This window comes from Nymphaea colorata, chromosome 4 (genome assembly GCF_008831285.2).
Source record: "Nymphaea colorata isolate Beijing-Zhang1983 chromosome 4, ASM883128v2, whole genome shotgun sequence".
In the NCBI taxonomy this organism is placed as follows: Eukaryota; Viridiplantae; Streptophyta; class Magnoliopsida; order Nymphaeales; family Nymphaeaceae; genus Nymphaea; species Nymphaea colorata.
Window position 1 is genome coordinate 25,215,344 of NC_045141.1, and position 15,395 is coordinate 25,230,738.

The following is a 15,395-nucleotide window of genomic DNA, read 5'->3' on the forward strand; positions in this document are numbered from 1 at the left end:
GGCATCGTCTATAACACAATCTAATGGTTCATTCAATTCAATTATAGATTCGCAGATGCTAGTCAACAAACAAGTCGGTCAGTAGTGCACTACCATGGAAAAATCCGTTAATGATGGTGACGGAGATTACCGTTGGTGCAGGTTTGAATTTCAAAAATCAATTAGTGGTTGTCAGACAAGCTAAGACATCACACAACACAGAAACTCCATGAAAAGCTAACAAATTCTGGCATTTTATTTTATGCACAAGTAGCTTTTATCCAACATGATAATAAGTAACAAGCAAAATTGCTGAGAAGAAACATCTCCATGCAAGGGCCACCAATAAAAAACACAAATTAGGAGAAAAAAGAACAAAATCCTCCGCCAGCACAAAGAACAAAAACGAATTCAAGGAAAAAATGGAATAACTAATATTACAAACTTACATCTACGCCTGGAAATTTACAAGCGAGCTGGGCATGGGTGGACCCATGAATGCACAGGCATTCCTCACACACCAAACTCAGAAACTGATTTAGACTATACACATGTATCATATGAGGCATGGGCTGGATGGTTCTTGAGTGATGGTCGGGCTTGCTGGACTCCCCATATCCGGATCGTACAATCATCACTAGCGGATGCCATCAACTCTGGGTTTGCTGGGTTCCAACTGACACAATTCACCATGCTTGAATGGCCAGACAATTGCGCAACCAACTTGCAAGACTGCCGATGCCATATGTAGACCTTGCAGTAATCATAATCCATAAAGAGAATGGTAAGAGAGAAGAGAAAAAGAAATTAAGGAAAAAAAACACACACACACACACATTGATTCCATGAAGCGCCGTAGGTTGAATACAACAGGAACCTCAAAGATGCAAGATATCTCAGAAAGGAAGCACCGTCTCAACCTTCGTTCTTGTTTTCATAAGATGAAGTTTATCCAACCGTGGATTAGGAGATCTATGAATAGCGGACGTTACCTATACCCTTGCGAAATTCTAAACAGCTATAAAGCTCCACATCCAGGAAACTGGAACCCCCCTGTTCCCAATATACAAATATCTTGATGATAGTCATAAATCTTGACGAAGATATCACAATTTTTATTGCCAAACTGACTCCAAATGATAATATTGCAAGATTCAATATATTTTCAAAATATCACCAGAAAAAAAATACAGCTATGTGATATTTTCTTTTTAAGAACAAATTCTACATATGTACACATTTTCAATTTTTTTTGTGTCTTTTGTATCTAAAGCTTTCCCCAAAGATTAACATATTTTTTTTTTGTAGGATGGTAGTAAAAAATTCACAGTTCCATAATTTTTTACATTATCCTCTATATTTTTTGTCATTTGAGTTTCCAAGATTTGCAGGAAGAAAACCTTCCTATGAAATTACCAAAAATGGGTTACCATGCTCCTGATGTTGCAAATGTTCTTTTTTTTTTTTTCATATTGCTTTTAACTATATCTTTTCCACATCAGCTTCTATTCATCTCTAATTTTTGTTCTTACTTCTATCTTCTATACTTCTTGACTGCCATACTGGCAAGAAGGTAAACCATAATCTGCTAAACAGTATGCACATGACTTTAATCTAACATTCCCATTTCTGTTTGACACTTTCATGTTTTCCTTTGTGTGAAACGTCAAGTGCCTGAACATGTACTGATCCTTGAAAATGTGCTGATGGCAATGATGAAGGTGACTAAGGGCATAATAAGAAAGAAAAACATTTGCTATTACTGGTGTTAACAAATGGAAGTGAGATCCATGAGAGACATAGCGAGAGAGTTTAAAGAGAATAACACACCTGTGCATCCTCACTTCCACTGGCAACAAAAGCATTATCAAAGCCACCAAAGCATGACCTTATCACGTAGCGGCCCTGCTTATGACCCATGTACTTCAATGGAACACGCCATGTCCCACACACATCCCACATGTGAATCTCCTGATTGTTCAGGTTAACAAGAAGATATTGGCCATCTTTAGAAACAAAAAGCGACATGATTGACTGATTTTCAGATATTACACGCTCTGTCTTGGCCTCCAATGCATAAATCCTGATGTCTTTCTCATCACAGATGCTGATTAAGTTCATGCCATCTGGAGTCACAGAAAGGTCGGATATCTTGGGCATCCGCTCGCCTCGCCATGTATCACGCTCTACTCCTTCAAGATCATATATGCATATGCCGTTGTCACAGAGTCCACACACAATCCGCTGTGAATCTGGGAACCAGGCACAGGAGGAAAATCCAGAGCTTCCTTTCCCAATCGTCACCTTGCAGTTGCCAGTTTGGACATCCCACACCTTGACAAGCCCCCCATTCCCACATGTTAAAAGTAGCTTGTCATCGGGACTCCAAGCCACAAAAGAAACAGGCTTCTCGTGGCCCCTCAAAATATGCTTCAGTGAGATATCTCCATCATCAGCAACCTGAAGCAAACAATGAAATTTGTGCCCATCAACCTTGGAAAAAGATAAAATACAACCAATGGCTACCAATGTATCTTCTCCAGAAAATCAAATTGAGAGTGATGCTTCACAACAAAGTAATCATGCTGGTAGCAACAAATTACACAGAGTTTCTGGACGCTAATATGATGTACTAAATCTAAAAATACCCTACCATATCAATGACTTAGAGAGTTAGAGTCTGAGTTAGTAGGTCGATCAAGATCATAAAACAAAGCATCAGAAGTAACTTCACATAGAGGAATAGCAGACATTTCACTGGTGTATATACTACGATTATTTGATGGATAACAGCAGCCATTGTCAAGATTTGACATATCCAGGAACTACTAGGAATATTGAATTGAACAGCTAAATTTGGACCAATTAAAAGGTCCACACTATTTTCTGTTTTTCCTTTTTTATGGCAGATGAAATCAGCATTTTCGTTAGATGGAACTCACAATTATTCATCAAAACCTTAACACAAAAATGCAGGTCTAAAGAATGGTACCAACTGACTAGAACCTGGAGAGCAGATAACTTATTACGTTCTCTGTTCCAAGAAAATTCTAATAAGGGTGTACGCCCAACTTGATTCTCAACTGCATAGATGAATGTGTTTCCTGAAACAGATTTCATGATACGGGTCATAATTGAAATTCAGGAGTAGATCTCACATCACATGATTAATCAATAGAATGGAGTTCTTGGGTCAGCATCTCATCTGATAACGTCACTGCTTTTACAAAGTGCGAAATGTTGCAATAATACATGAATACAATCCCTGAAATACTACATATACGTTTACATCACTGACATAGTTCATGAAAGAAAAGCATCCGTGCTTAGCCATAAACATTAACGAATATACCAAACTTTATGCTTACTTAAGGGGAAGAAATAGTCCAAACCAGCTACAAGGAAGACATACAGAAGCACCAAGAGATAACCCGACACCTTAGTTGCAGAGGCAAAGAGTGAAAATGTAACAATTAATTGATTTGAGATTACCAGTACTGATGCCATCATATAGTTCCGAAACATCGAAAAAGAAACAAGAACATTACTAGATGCAAGCAAAAATGGCAACACCAAAGTGCTAGTTTAAAGCTAAATGTAAGGGCTACGAAACATACATCGAAGAGGCTTCCATCAACAATTGCGCCTAGCTATTTGAGATAAAGAAACAAGCTATTGAGAATTATTATGAAGCTTACAATTTTATCCTAAAACTACAACGTGAAGGTTAAAAATTTTGATGCATGTCTTCAAGCAAATAAAGCATTATTCATGGAAATGTATTAACTTACTGTCCATATGACAGCATTATAATCCCTTGAAGATGATGCCAGATAATCACCCTTATTTGAGAACTGTACATACCACACTTCATGCTCATGCTGATGCAGGATCTGCAATAAACAGACTGAAATCAGATATGCATACAAATCATGGTTCATAAGCTAATTAAAGTCCCAAGACTCCCAACACAGATTGAATAAAGAGCATAACATAAAAAAGAGAATAAGGTTTATCTAGTAATATCTCTATCTTCTCCTGAACAAAGCTGCCAAGGCAACTCCAGTGAGAAACTTAGAACAAAGACAATGCACTGAAGACAGTTGAAATTATTACAGATCCAAAGAAAAACTTGAGTAATTTAGCGAGAAGCAGGAAACAAACCCTAGCACCAGGTTAAATGCTGCAGCATTCTCGTGTTAGAATGAAGAGCCAAATATTTGATGTCAAACTATCACAAAGTCGTTAACCATAGCTAATGCATCTACTAAGCAATGTTAAAAAGCACAGTGGACTCCAAACTGAGAAAGTGAAAAAATTGGACACCAAGGAGAGAGCCGCACTTATTTGTTATCCTCCTTTTTATGGCACAGGCGCAATTGTATGGAACTTTATCAATAAAAAATAGTCTAATGATCTAATAACTATATGAAAATGAATAACGTGTATTTGTTAAACACTTTTAACAGACATCTGTAACAACATAACCTCAACATGAAATTCAAGCATCTATAAAAGGCAGACTAGCTATGTACTAGTAGACATTATAACTGATGGCCACAGAAATCACCAACATGTGAATGGAACAAATATCAGCTTACAGAAAAGTATTCGGTTATGAGTTGCAATTGAGAGATCAATACAGTTTACAACTTACAAGGTGCTGAGGTGATGGTTATGCATCACAAAATTCCACATACTGACCTGCAACGTTTGTGTAGGGATCTGATCTGGACCACAATGGTGATCCGAATATAATGAAATGGAGTCCTTGGGTGAATTATGATAAATGCAACGCTCATGTTGCAGCAAGAGTGCAAGCTCGACTAAATGTTCCAGTCGTCCTTCTGGGATCATGATTGAAGGGGGAATAATCAACCTCAGCTCATTCAGAAGCTTCCTTCGTGAGTCATCACCTCCTTTCAGCTTGCGTCCAATTTCTTCACGTTTTGATCTTGAAATAAGGCAACAGGCGAGCATATGAAGCTTCCCCTTGTCAACACCTAACTGAGACATTCTCCCCCGGAGGATCACCAATGCTTCTGAAGTGTCATTCCTATCCAAATATTCCCAAAACTTCTGTTGCAAGATTAAGAAAACTGCAGAATTCCGTGCTTCTGGAGACAATTCCCTAATGCAGTCAAGAGTAGCAATGCTCTCATCCCATTTCCCTTCAAGAATTTGAGACTGAAATAGTGAAATTTCCGGTGACTGAAGCATGATTCTGGACTCCTCCTCAAGAAGTGAAGCGCTCTTCCAATAGCCCAAAGAGTAAAGAGACTGTATGATGACTCTCACAAACTCACACCGCCTTATGAGGTCTTTTGTACCCACTTTATCCGAAGAGGACATCTCCATGGATCCGTCTGAACAAGCTCAAAGGGCTGTATAATCTAGAAATTTTTGAAATTTAAGATCTTCCTTAGGGATCGCTTCCATGCAAGTTATCAAAGTTTCCACCAAAAAAATCACCAGACAAAACCCTAGTTTTTCCTTTCAGATAGCACCAATAAAAATATTATAGCCTAAAAGTAGGAGATATCTCACCCTGCAAATTCTGAGAAAGTGTCCCAGAAACGAAACCCTAAGTTTTCGAAATTTATGAGCCAATTCTCAATGGCCCTTCAAACTGAAGAACTGGAACAAATACCGAGAAAGCTCACCAGTTTCCGAAAACTATCTTATTTCAGGGGCCACAAATCAAAGAAGATCCGAGTTTCTACCTTCTCAGCAAACATTCCGCACGAAAGGATGGGAAATAAAAGAACCCAAATTCACTTTACTTTTCCCTGCAAAAGTAACATGTACCCAATAAAGAAATCAACTTACTCGGACTGAAAAATGAGGAAACTAATCGAAAAATCATGGGTTCTAACAACGGCAGAGATCATAATCAAAGAAAGCCGCCACATACGAAGCGGATAGGTGCCAAACTGAACCGGTCGACGCCAAACCGCATAAGAAGACAAAAAATCAACAGACGGGTTCAAAAGAAACGAACTCAGAGAAAGTCAATACCTCAAGATTCCAACAATGGCAGATCTTTTTAGTCCTTCGATTTATGTTGGGGTGCATAGGCAACCTCCAAAACGATCACTGGTGGACCTTCACCGTCCTATCCCACAACAAGACCATTTTGCCTGACACGGAGTCGTGCCTATCCGAATCGTACTCCTTATTAATAAAGTAGTAAAAATAGGTAGGAACCCCGAAACGAGCAAAGCAACTATCGGAGTCATCCAACTATCCGAAACCACTCATGAAAAGAAATATTCTCCCACACACCAAGTTGGTCACCAATTGCTCTGGATGGTCTGCCCCTGGTAGGCATTTGACTTATAAGAATCTCTCTGGTTGCAGGTTGTTCAGATGAATGGCCAATTACATAGGTACTGTGTGATTAACAAGAATGATTTTATCATAGGAGGAGATCCATGACAATACAAAAGTTCATATTACTAAATGTTTTGATTTTTATGTCCTAACACAATCTTGGATATGATGAAATAATTTTCAAATGTTTCAAACATTGAGAATCTTAATTAGAAACAATGTTGAACCGTGTTTTGAAACGACGTTGCTTAGACAACGCCCTTTGGTCCTTCTCCAAGTGTCGATTAGCTTAAAAGCTTAGATTCTTAATCACACGTTTTCTCTTTGATCGCTAGGGATGCAAGTGTGTTGGATTTGGGGTGATGGATATTCAGCCAGAATTTAGCCAAATCACAGATTTCATATGGAATTAGAACTAAGAGTCTAAGAGTGCGGAACAAGTTTGATTCAGAATAAATGGATAAGTACACACACTCATGGATAATCCGCCGCTTATGAGTTGGACCCACCGATACCCATTATTTTTTTAAAGATCAAAACACTATCATGGGACGGCCCGACCCCGCGAGTATATACATATTATTATGAAAGAACCAATAATCTAATGGCCCCCAAGCCATGGCCATACCTCCATGAGCCAATCATCCAAGTCGAATATATAAAAGATTAAACCATTCATAACGGCATCCATATATATATAATTTGATGGAACTAGATCTGAACTCAAAGGAAGTTGGAAAACCACATAGAAGGGGCGACATGAGAGAGAAATTACAAAGGAACTTTGAAAAAAATCCGTCAAAACAAAAAATTATAGCCCCATTATTTTTAATAAATTTTCAGAAAAGCTTAGAAAGCTGTAAAATGAATTACATTGATGCCCCACAATTCATATAAAATTCTAAGAATATATTCCAAGGGTTCCAAAATCTCTCGAAGCTTACCCATCAAACATTGTATTTTTCGTTCGAGAATTCTCATCAGCCCGAAGCAAACACGATGTCAAATAGGAAAATGGCAGAATGGTTATTTTGGTCCTGGGGGAACCTACAGTCACATGGTAAAAACTATATTTAGAGTTTATGTTAGTGTTATTAGAATCGATTCCATCCTTTGGAGGATGCCACTGTGTCATGTTTCGCTGTTTTTTAATTATTTTAAAATCTTTAATCTTAATTGTTTTTATTTTTCAAAAGTCTTTGTGAATATTTTTGACCAATTCACAACTGATTCACTTGAATTGCTGCATCAACTTATTCACCGAATCAGTATCCTTGCCAAATATACACATAGCCAAATATACACATATATGTATGTGTGTTCTGAATGCTTTATTTGATAAAGAATGATGTTTTCGACCATGTTATTTGTATAAAAAAAGATTATTAAACTTGCTTTTTATTTGCGCATTGCAGGGCCGTTGATTTTTAATGTATATAAGTACTCATAATTAGGCTATAATTACATGATCTGAAGCTTGCTTTCAAATAGGACTGCGGATGAATCCTATCAATATGACTGGATGAACAAAGCAACATATCTGTTATGAAAAAGTAATCTTTTTGTAAGTAGGTGCAGTAGTCCAGAGAGCCCTAGTACTACTTTCTCTCTCTCTCATGTGTCATAGCATAAGTATCGGTACGAAATATTTTGAAAAATCAGTTATCCACAATGTGCGAAATTAAAAATTTGAAAAGCTATGTTTTGTGACTAACCTACATAATTGAAGGTCATTTCAAACAAATTTCCTTGAATGCAAATGTATAGTCGGATTACTAATATAACATCTAGCTGTGGCGTTTCACAACATATTGGTAAGATTATATATACACTGGACCCCTGCCAAATTATTTTACTTACGTATATGAAGTTTAAAACTAGATTCCAAGGATGCAGTACATTTGACTGAATGTGTTTTCCAATATATATATTTTTAATGTTTATGAAGGGGAAATCAAACCAAGTCTCTCTCTCTCTCTCACTTCTCGCATCCATTGGTGCGAAACACTTGATCAAATCGTATTATGTGACAAACTATCTTATGCAAAAACTTAATCAACAGCTTCCTTAATTGAACCAGCGAAGGAGATATGTTGGTGCATTTTCTAGGACTTGATTTGTATGATTAACGAATATCGGGGACAACATGAAAGTATAAAAGAGTTGAACTTCCCATTTCAAAGTTCCCGACGAGGGAAAGAGAAATGTTGGCTAAACTCCAACAGGATGCTGGAGAAATTACAAACCAGCAAAAGGGAAGACAAACCCTATACTCCCGTAATAAGAATGAAACAAGTGCGCAAATAGTATGTCCAAACTCATTTTCGTTATGTCTAGCCATCCTTGCATGAACAAATAATATCATCGAGAGAGAGAGAGAGAGAGAGAGAGAGAGAGAGCTGTATTCCCAACGAAGAAAAAAAATGTTTCAGGTGGATTCTGAGCCAATCTCAAATGCGTTGGAAAATGGTTGTTTGTTGTTAGTTCCTTTCTTTGATTGGAAGGCATTGACCCGAGGTACTCCAGAGGGTGGCCATCCAAATCATTTACGACAGGCCATCGGCTTATTAGGAATACGACTGCGGTTGCAAGAATTGGAGCAGAAGGCAATAGGTTAAGTACATCATCAGCAAAGAAGAGGCAATTTCTGTTTGCAAGGTGGAACTTTCTGACAGTAGAAACAAAACGGCACTTCTTTAGACACTAGAGATATCATCCCCTGAAATAACAAAACGCTTTCTTATGCAAATTGAGCACACTCTTCACTCTAACCACAAATTAAGGCTGCTCGAACGACAGAGATGAGGCAGCTACAACAAATCTGCATCTCCAACTAAAACCTGATTCTAGCCTTTCTTCAGAGAAAAGGACTAAACAAAAAAATGTAAAAAAGAAAACCATCCTACTTATCAACTCCTGCCGACCACCCATGAGAAAAACGGAAGCGGGAAGGATGAACCACAACGCTTCTGCACCTGCAGCTGAGAGCTTAAAAATGAAGAAATAAGCAGGCCGAGGTTGGAAAGAACACAATAAGCATCACTATGTCTATGCTACATGAGTGATGATGATCATGGGGGGCTAACATACGGCCCCTGCCCTGCAGTTCAGAACGCCAGCATTGGCGGTCATGGAAGGAACCATGGACGACGATTTGGCCCCGAGGCTAGATGCTTTGGCATAGCTGTTGGATGCACCTGATCCCGAGGGTACGAAGAAGGCTCCGTTCAGCATCAGGTCGCCTTCCGATCTCCAATGCCAGTCTTTCCATGCACTGTCCGGTGTGTCCACTCGCTTTGTTACCTGCCATTACACCATTTAAGAGAACACATTGCATGATCGTCCGGCAAAGTATAAGGGCAGAATAGAAATTATTCCTATTTAGCGTCGTCAGGTCGAGTTCTGATGAACTTTTTTTCACGATGACCACATGAAAAGGAAGGATGTGCACTATACTGGGGGAAGGCGTTCCGTGATTACTGTTTAACAGAGAATGAAAAGAGAGGATGGGTTTTGAAATGTGATGGGGCAACAATTTGCTGAAGCGACTCACCTCCTTGGCGAAGGGGTTATCTGGGGCCAGGTACCGGTTTCCCTGGCTGTTGATTGTGGGGGACGCGCTTCCCCCAATAGCGTACATCTCCCAGTGTGTGTAATCATTGTTCACCACATGAAAGTAACCATGCCTGCACCTGCACTTCCAAAAGATCGCAATTGATAAGCAGAACGGGACGACACTAATTCAGGTTTTAGCCCTACTGCTCTATGCAGCACCTTTACTGTTGAGTCAAATGTCAAGACAGACGATCCTTTTATTTAAAGTTCCATCGTTGCATAAAACAAAATGCGGACATCCTCAGGCCTTGGGTTAGTTTGACAATGAGAACGTAAACCAAAACCAAAACCAAGAGACAATAAGTTGAACCGTTAGATACGAGGGAACTACACGACAATTGCAACGACAAGGCGTAAGAGTCACAGTTATTGGACAATATATCCGCTGGGTACTCAGCATAAAATAGGATCGGCGACAGTCATTTTCTGAACTACGGAAGTGTGATGCAGAACTTGCGAACTCTTAACCCTCCCGGAATTTGAGAACTATGTTAAGTTGGTCGACCGACACTTAAACTCTTTTTCCCTCTCAGAGATGTATTTATGTTTTGGCTGACAACTGCCGCTAGGTGCTACAAACTAATCACTACGGATGAAGGCAAATAATCACCGATGATTCATGTAATAGACAACAAACAACCATTACTTTTGTCTAAAATCGGTTTTGGGTGTCATCCACACAGCCTCTTACTTTTGAAGAAGAGGGTTTGTGTCGGGGTTGGTTTTGGGTTCTCCAAACAGAAGCTCACCAGAGAAAAAAAAATCTCAACTCAGTGGCAACAATGGAGACTTGAAACTGTGATTCCTAAATGGACAACTTGCCAACAAGCAGCTCGGAGAGAGAGAAAGAGTAAAGAGAGGTTACCTGGGTATCCTCTGGACTAGCCCTTCTCCAAAGTGGTTGAGGACGATGGTTACCTGCATAGCTTTGTCATTCTCGTAACTATCACTGTGACCCAACAGCATCACCTGCACGGTTTAAAAGGAACAACAATAAGAGAAAGGAGCCGGCCTACGCAAGCTAGGTACGTTGTTTTTCATACCTTGTCATGGTGGGTGAAGTAATTGTTCGAAATGGTAATGGCGGTCGATGCAATCACGGCGTCGACAAGCCCGTCGGCGCAATTAGAGAAGGAGCAGTGATCTACCCAGATGTGGCTGGACCCGAATATGGAGACCCCGTCTCCATCGGCCATGGTCCTCCAACCATAGTGTCTAGGCGTGCTCCTGACCATGGCGTTGCCTGTCGGCTTGCAGTCGTGGATGTGTATGCCGTGGATGATGATGTTGGTCACGTACTGAACGGTAATGCACGCGCCGTTGGAGATGTGGACGTTTGCCCCGCGGCCGTCGATGGTCTTGTAGCTGTTCATGATGAGCTCCTCCTTGAGGACGATGACCATGTCGCGCTTGAACACGATCCAGAGTGGCTCGTCCTGGATGACGGCGTAGCGAAGGGTCCCCGGCCTCGGGTTCACGGGGTCATCGTCGGAAGAGTCGGTCACGACGTAGATGCGGCCGTCACGGCCACCAATGGCTTTGCTACCAAACCCGATGCCGCAGTCGGCGAGCCTCTGGCGGTTGTTGGCCCAGTTAGGGTCGCAACGCCAGCAGTCGTCGATGGGATTGCCCGTGCCGCAGGAGAGGTAGCCCAGAGACCTTCTCCTCGTGCCGTTTTCCATGACCCTGCACCAGTGCAAAGGCATGGAAATGAAACATTGGACTTAATGGATAAATAGCTTCTCGGCCGGTCAGTCTTCTTTCAGGAAAACGCCACCCTCCTGCCTTTTGTTTTCTACGGACCGAAGTAAAAAGGCAGGAATCGTAATAATTGGCAAACAAACCGTGGCCATTGATCAAGGTTGATGGGTGCATAACAAAGGGTGAGATGGCGGGGAAACAATTACCTGTACACTTCTGCAGCGACAAGCTCTGGGTTGTCCACGGCGTGCGGGTGCAAGAGCGAGATGTTTTGCCAGCCCAGCGCTCTCTTCTCCTCGAAACTGCAGACGTCAAAACCAACAGCCGCAAGTATGTCTGTTAGTTATGTGAACAAGAAACAGATACTGTGACACTGCTCAACATCTGATTAAGTCACCCTGACCACGGGGTACGGCCGTCCCAATACGACCCATAACTGTGTGAGGAGAAGAAAGTGTCCGAGCGGAGGGCATATATTATATGCACGAACAGGTACCACGTCAAGCCAAGCTAACCGTGCCCGTCTGGAATCGGATGTTCTGCTGGCCAACCGCTCGATTCAAATGGTTGAGGATGGATCCAATACGTATAGAGCTGAGTACCCGTCTGACCGAACCGTTCATAGTCCGTCTGGGTTGGGCCTGACTTTTGTAGGACATGATAATGCATAAGCAGGTACCTAAACCAAGGTCTCGTGCACGACTCAGAGAAGGTTCCAGCACCTGAGCACCACATTCTGCACTCACTACCCTTCTATAGTTTTTAAATACGAACGAGTTTATGGCTTTATGCTTGGTTTATTTCCTCCAAATGACGCAGACAACGATCTGCTTGCTTCATTCACAAGCTAGCGAATTCCCAATTTAAAAAGAAGGTGCCACATCGATACCGGAAGGCGTGAACTGGACCTGGATTACGGTCGCATTCAGCTTCCCGTAAGAAAAACGGGACAGAATAGAGTACGATTCGAACTGAAAATGGGCGGAAACAAATCGGCCATTAGAACTATAGCTAACAAAAGGACCAAAACATTGCGCTACAACGACCAGGGCTCATGTGTCAAAACGGAGAGCCGAAAGCTGCGACTGAATATTAATAACAAGCGCAGATGCATTAGTCACTAGCTGATTCTTCATCTCTTGCCAGTTTACCAACGAGTCATCCGGCTCGCAGAACGAGCGCAAGCATTTTTGGTGGGAAAGAAAGAGCACGAAAAGGAAAGGGAAGCGAAGGTGCTGGTTGGCTTTAGGGAAAGATCTACCCCTGGTCAGCGCTTTCGAGTGTTTCCTCCAACGCACTTCTCGTTCAAACGAAAGCAACGGAGGGAAACTTCTCCAAAGTCGAAAGCGGAAACCCTAAAACCAGACTTTCTTTCTAAAACCCTAGCCGCCTACTGCTTTCGTGCTCCCTTTCTTTTCAAGATCTTGGTTCGTTACTGAGCAGTTATATCTGTACGGCCGATACTGTCTACGAACCCCAGGTCTATTGCTCTCTCCAGTTTTTACTTGTGTGGTCTATTAAGCATTTTTAATCCATGTGGAAATATCAGTGTTAGATACTAACGGAAAACCGGAAGTTATAAAGACGGGAAACCACTGTTGTCAACGAATATAACAGACGGAGAATAAACTCCTTTTTCATCTTCTTGGCTCGTAAAGAAAGTGAACGGACCTGAAGCGAGAAAGTATATTTTCTCAGTGCTAAAGAAAAACAAAGCCAGATAACCAAACGACTTGTGGTTTTGCGGAAAGTACCGCCACGGAAGCTCATGGAAGAAGAAGAAAAACAAAATGAGGATGACAAATTAGAGGAAACGAGCAAATGAAAAATGCGTTGTAGGAGTGCAGTTCAACTCCGACATAGGTAAAGAAATCGGAGAAGAAGAAGAGGAAAGAAAGGTATAGAAAAAATAAACCAGGATCCTCAATAATTAGAAGAGCTTACCAAAGCGATGAGCTGAAATCGAGAAAACTGCTAAACAAGAGCTAGAACTATAATTCTTGGGAATTGCCTCTGTTTCAACTATAATTAACCCAGCTTTCAATATTTGAAAGTTGACGACAAGGAAGAACAGAGCAGAGGAAAGCGTTCCGAAAAGAGATCTCTGAAATGAAAGAGAGAAAATCAAAGAAAAAGCGTCCTGTCGGACTCTCGATTACTTCATCGAAATCAGCAATGAGGATTTGGAGAACAAAGAGCATTTTCCTTTGAAGATACGCTCCCCCATTTCCTAAAATTCCGGATGAGGAAAGAGCAGAAGCGTAAACCCCACGCTTCAGACGGAAAACGAACCAAAAGCACCTGAATTAGAAGCAAAAAGACCATCCCAATTCCCATCCGACCAAGGAAAACTACTCCGGCCCCAAGGCCAACCAGAAACACGAAAAAAGTTCAGCGGAAACATTCATTGAAACCAATTTTCAAGCCGCCGGAAGAGCTTTCTGGTTCCATAACCAAGAAGCAGGAGGCACCACATGAAATGATCCAAGAAAAAAACAAAAAGCCTTAACAACAATGCGAATTGTTTCCAACCCGAAGAAAAGAAGAGCAAGAAAATCTAGACAATGCGTAGAAACCAGCAGGCAGCACTAGGCGAAACATTACCTGACTTCTGCCGGGCCTCCCGCCAACTCGCTCCGGAGACTCCGGGCCGCTTCTCCGAGGCATCCACTAGAGCCGATAAGCGCAAGAAGCAACGTCACCGTCCATGCCGCCCTCCCACAACCATCCGCCATCTTTCGCTCGAAGCGAACCAGGAAGAGAAATGAAGGCGCGAAAAAAGAAACTCTGCTCCCGCAAAGTGGCGAGAGCCCAGAAAGTGGCGTATTTATCCTCACGACGCCCCCTACGCACACAGGGTCAGCAATCATCCCAGCCATGTGAGCCCCTTGTCCACGTCGGCGTCTGACTCAGCAAAATAAGGTATTTTGTTGAATTATATGTGAATTTTTCGTACCCTTTTTCTTGAATTCTAACTGTAATCGTCTACCGGATCGCGTCCGAACTCTTGATTAATTAAAAAATTTAATTCATTAATGGTGCACTGGATCGTGTTCTGCTTGACTCAAATTATTGATTAATTAAAGAAATGGCGAGGTTTGTATGCATGGTCGGAAGATCGATTCACCAGACGATAAAAAAGGCATGTAAATCTCCGGAAAATCAAAATTTGAAAGCTAGATTTTCTCTCAGCGTTACCGAAAACTTCTCGGATACTTAAAATCACCTTCCAAATCTTCTGTCAATGGGGACTTTCTGCATTGCCGTTACCCTGAGATCCTGAATCGTAAAGTCCTTCCTTCTTGGTTTCAGGATCGTAAAATTGGTCCGAAAATTGCGATTTGGGTAATGAAGAACGAAGGGGGAAAGAGAAACCCAAATTCCGGCGAGGGGTCGGGGTTGCCGGCAGGCACGTGCCGGCGTTGTGGGGCCCACCCTGGAGAAGGAGCAGAGAGTAACGAACTCATAACGGAAAGCGCACGTGCGGGACCCACTTCCCTGCCTCTTGAGCCTATCGTCGCCCGGCCTTGATTGCCGCGACCCCTGTCTGCCACGACCCTGCTCTCTTCTTCGCCTCTTCCTTTCAAAAACCTACTTTTTTTTTTTCTCCTTTTACGCCTTCCGGTCTTGCTTCCTTTTTTTTTAACAAAATAAATAAATAAATATATAAAGCATATTAAACAAAAATGTGAATCTCTTAATTTATTTGTAAATAATAATATTTACATAAAAATTACTTTTATAAAGAAACTTATCGTTTTCTACTA

The 15,395-nt window shown here is 41.3% G+C and overlaps 2 protein-coding genes across 9 annotated transcripts; both read right to left on the reverse strand.

Annotated features, from left to right (window-relative positions):
* Positions 1-211: 211 nt before the first annotated feature.
* LOC116253358 (WD repeat-containing protein WDS homolog) lies at positions 212-6,150 on the reverse strand. Of its 8 annotated transcripts, none has more exons than XM_031628137.2 (6): positions 5,998-6,150; positions 5,703-5,768; positions 4,684-5,372; positions 3,771-3,872; positions 1,810-2,439; positions 212-732 (listed from the first exon to the last, which is right to left on the reverse strand). In XM_031628137.2, exons 3-6 carry the CDS (start codon positions 5,335-5,337, stop codon positions 523-525), a joined length of 1,596 nt encoding a protein of 531 aa, XP_031483997.1. In that variant the 5' UTR covers positions 5,338-5,372; positions 5,703-5,768; positions 5,998-6,150; the 3' UTR covers positions 212-522. The 8 variants fall into 8 exon arrangements, with proteins under 8 accessions (XP_031483997.1, XP_031483996.1, XP_031483995.1 ...); XM_031628136.2 differs by having other exon boundaries at positions 5,643-5,768; XM_031628135.2 differs by having other exon boundaries at positions 5,527-5,768.
* A 2,788-nt stretch (positions 6,151-8,938) lies between these two features.
* LOC116252167 (probable pectate lyase 8) lies at positions 8,939-14,414 on the reverse strand. Its single transcript, XM_031626271.2, has 6 exons — positions 14,233-14,414; positions 11,835-11,930; positions 10,971-11,613; positions 10,793-10,896; positions 9,866-10,004; positions 8,939-9,615 (listed from the first exon to the last, which is right to left on the reverse strand). Exons 1-6 carry the CDS (start codon positions 14,361-14,363, stop codon positions 9,394-9,396), a joined length of 1,335 nt encoding a protein of 444 aa, XP_031482131.1. The 5' UTR covers positions 14,364-14,414; the 3' UTR covers positions 8,939-9,393.
* Positions 14,415-15,395: the final 981 nt, after the last annotated feature.

Bases quoted from the DNA above. Each gene is read 5' to 3' on its own strand.
- LOC116253358 (XM_031628137.2), bottom strand. From the start codon at position 5,337: ATGGAGATGTCCTCTTCGGATAAAGTGGGTACAAAAGACCTCATAAGG. The intron at 3,873-4,683 runs GTCAGTATGTGG...TGTTTATTGCAG, and splicing joins TCCCTACACAAACGTTGCAG to ATCCTGCATCAGCATGAGCA. The intron at 733-1,809 runs GTGTGTTATTCT...GATTACTGCAAG, and splicing joins GTGGAAGTGAGGATGCACAG to GTCTACATATGGCATCGGCA.
- LOC116252167 (XM_031626271.2), bottom strand. From the start codon at position 14,363: ATGGCGGATGGTTGTGGGAGGGCGGCATGGACGGTGACGTTGCTTCTT. The intron at 11,931-14,232 runs GTAATGTTTCGC...TGACGTCTGCAG, and splicing joins GGAGGCCCGGCAGAAGTCAG to TTTCGAGGAGAAGAGAGCGC. The intron at 10,897-10,970 runs GTATGAAAAACA...TAAACCGTGCAG, and splicing joins ACTTCACCCACCATGACAAG to GTGATGCTGTTGGGTCACAG.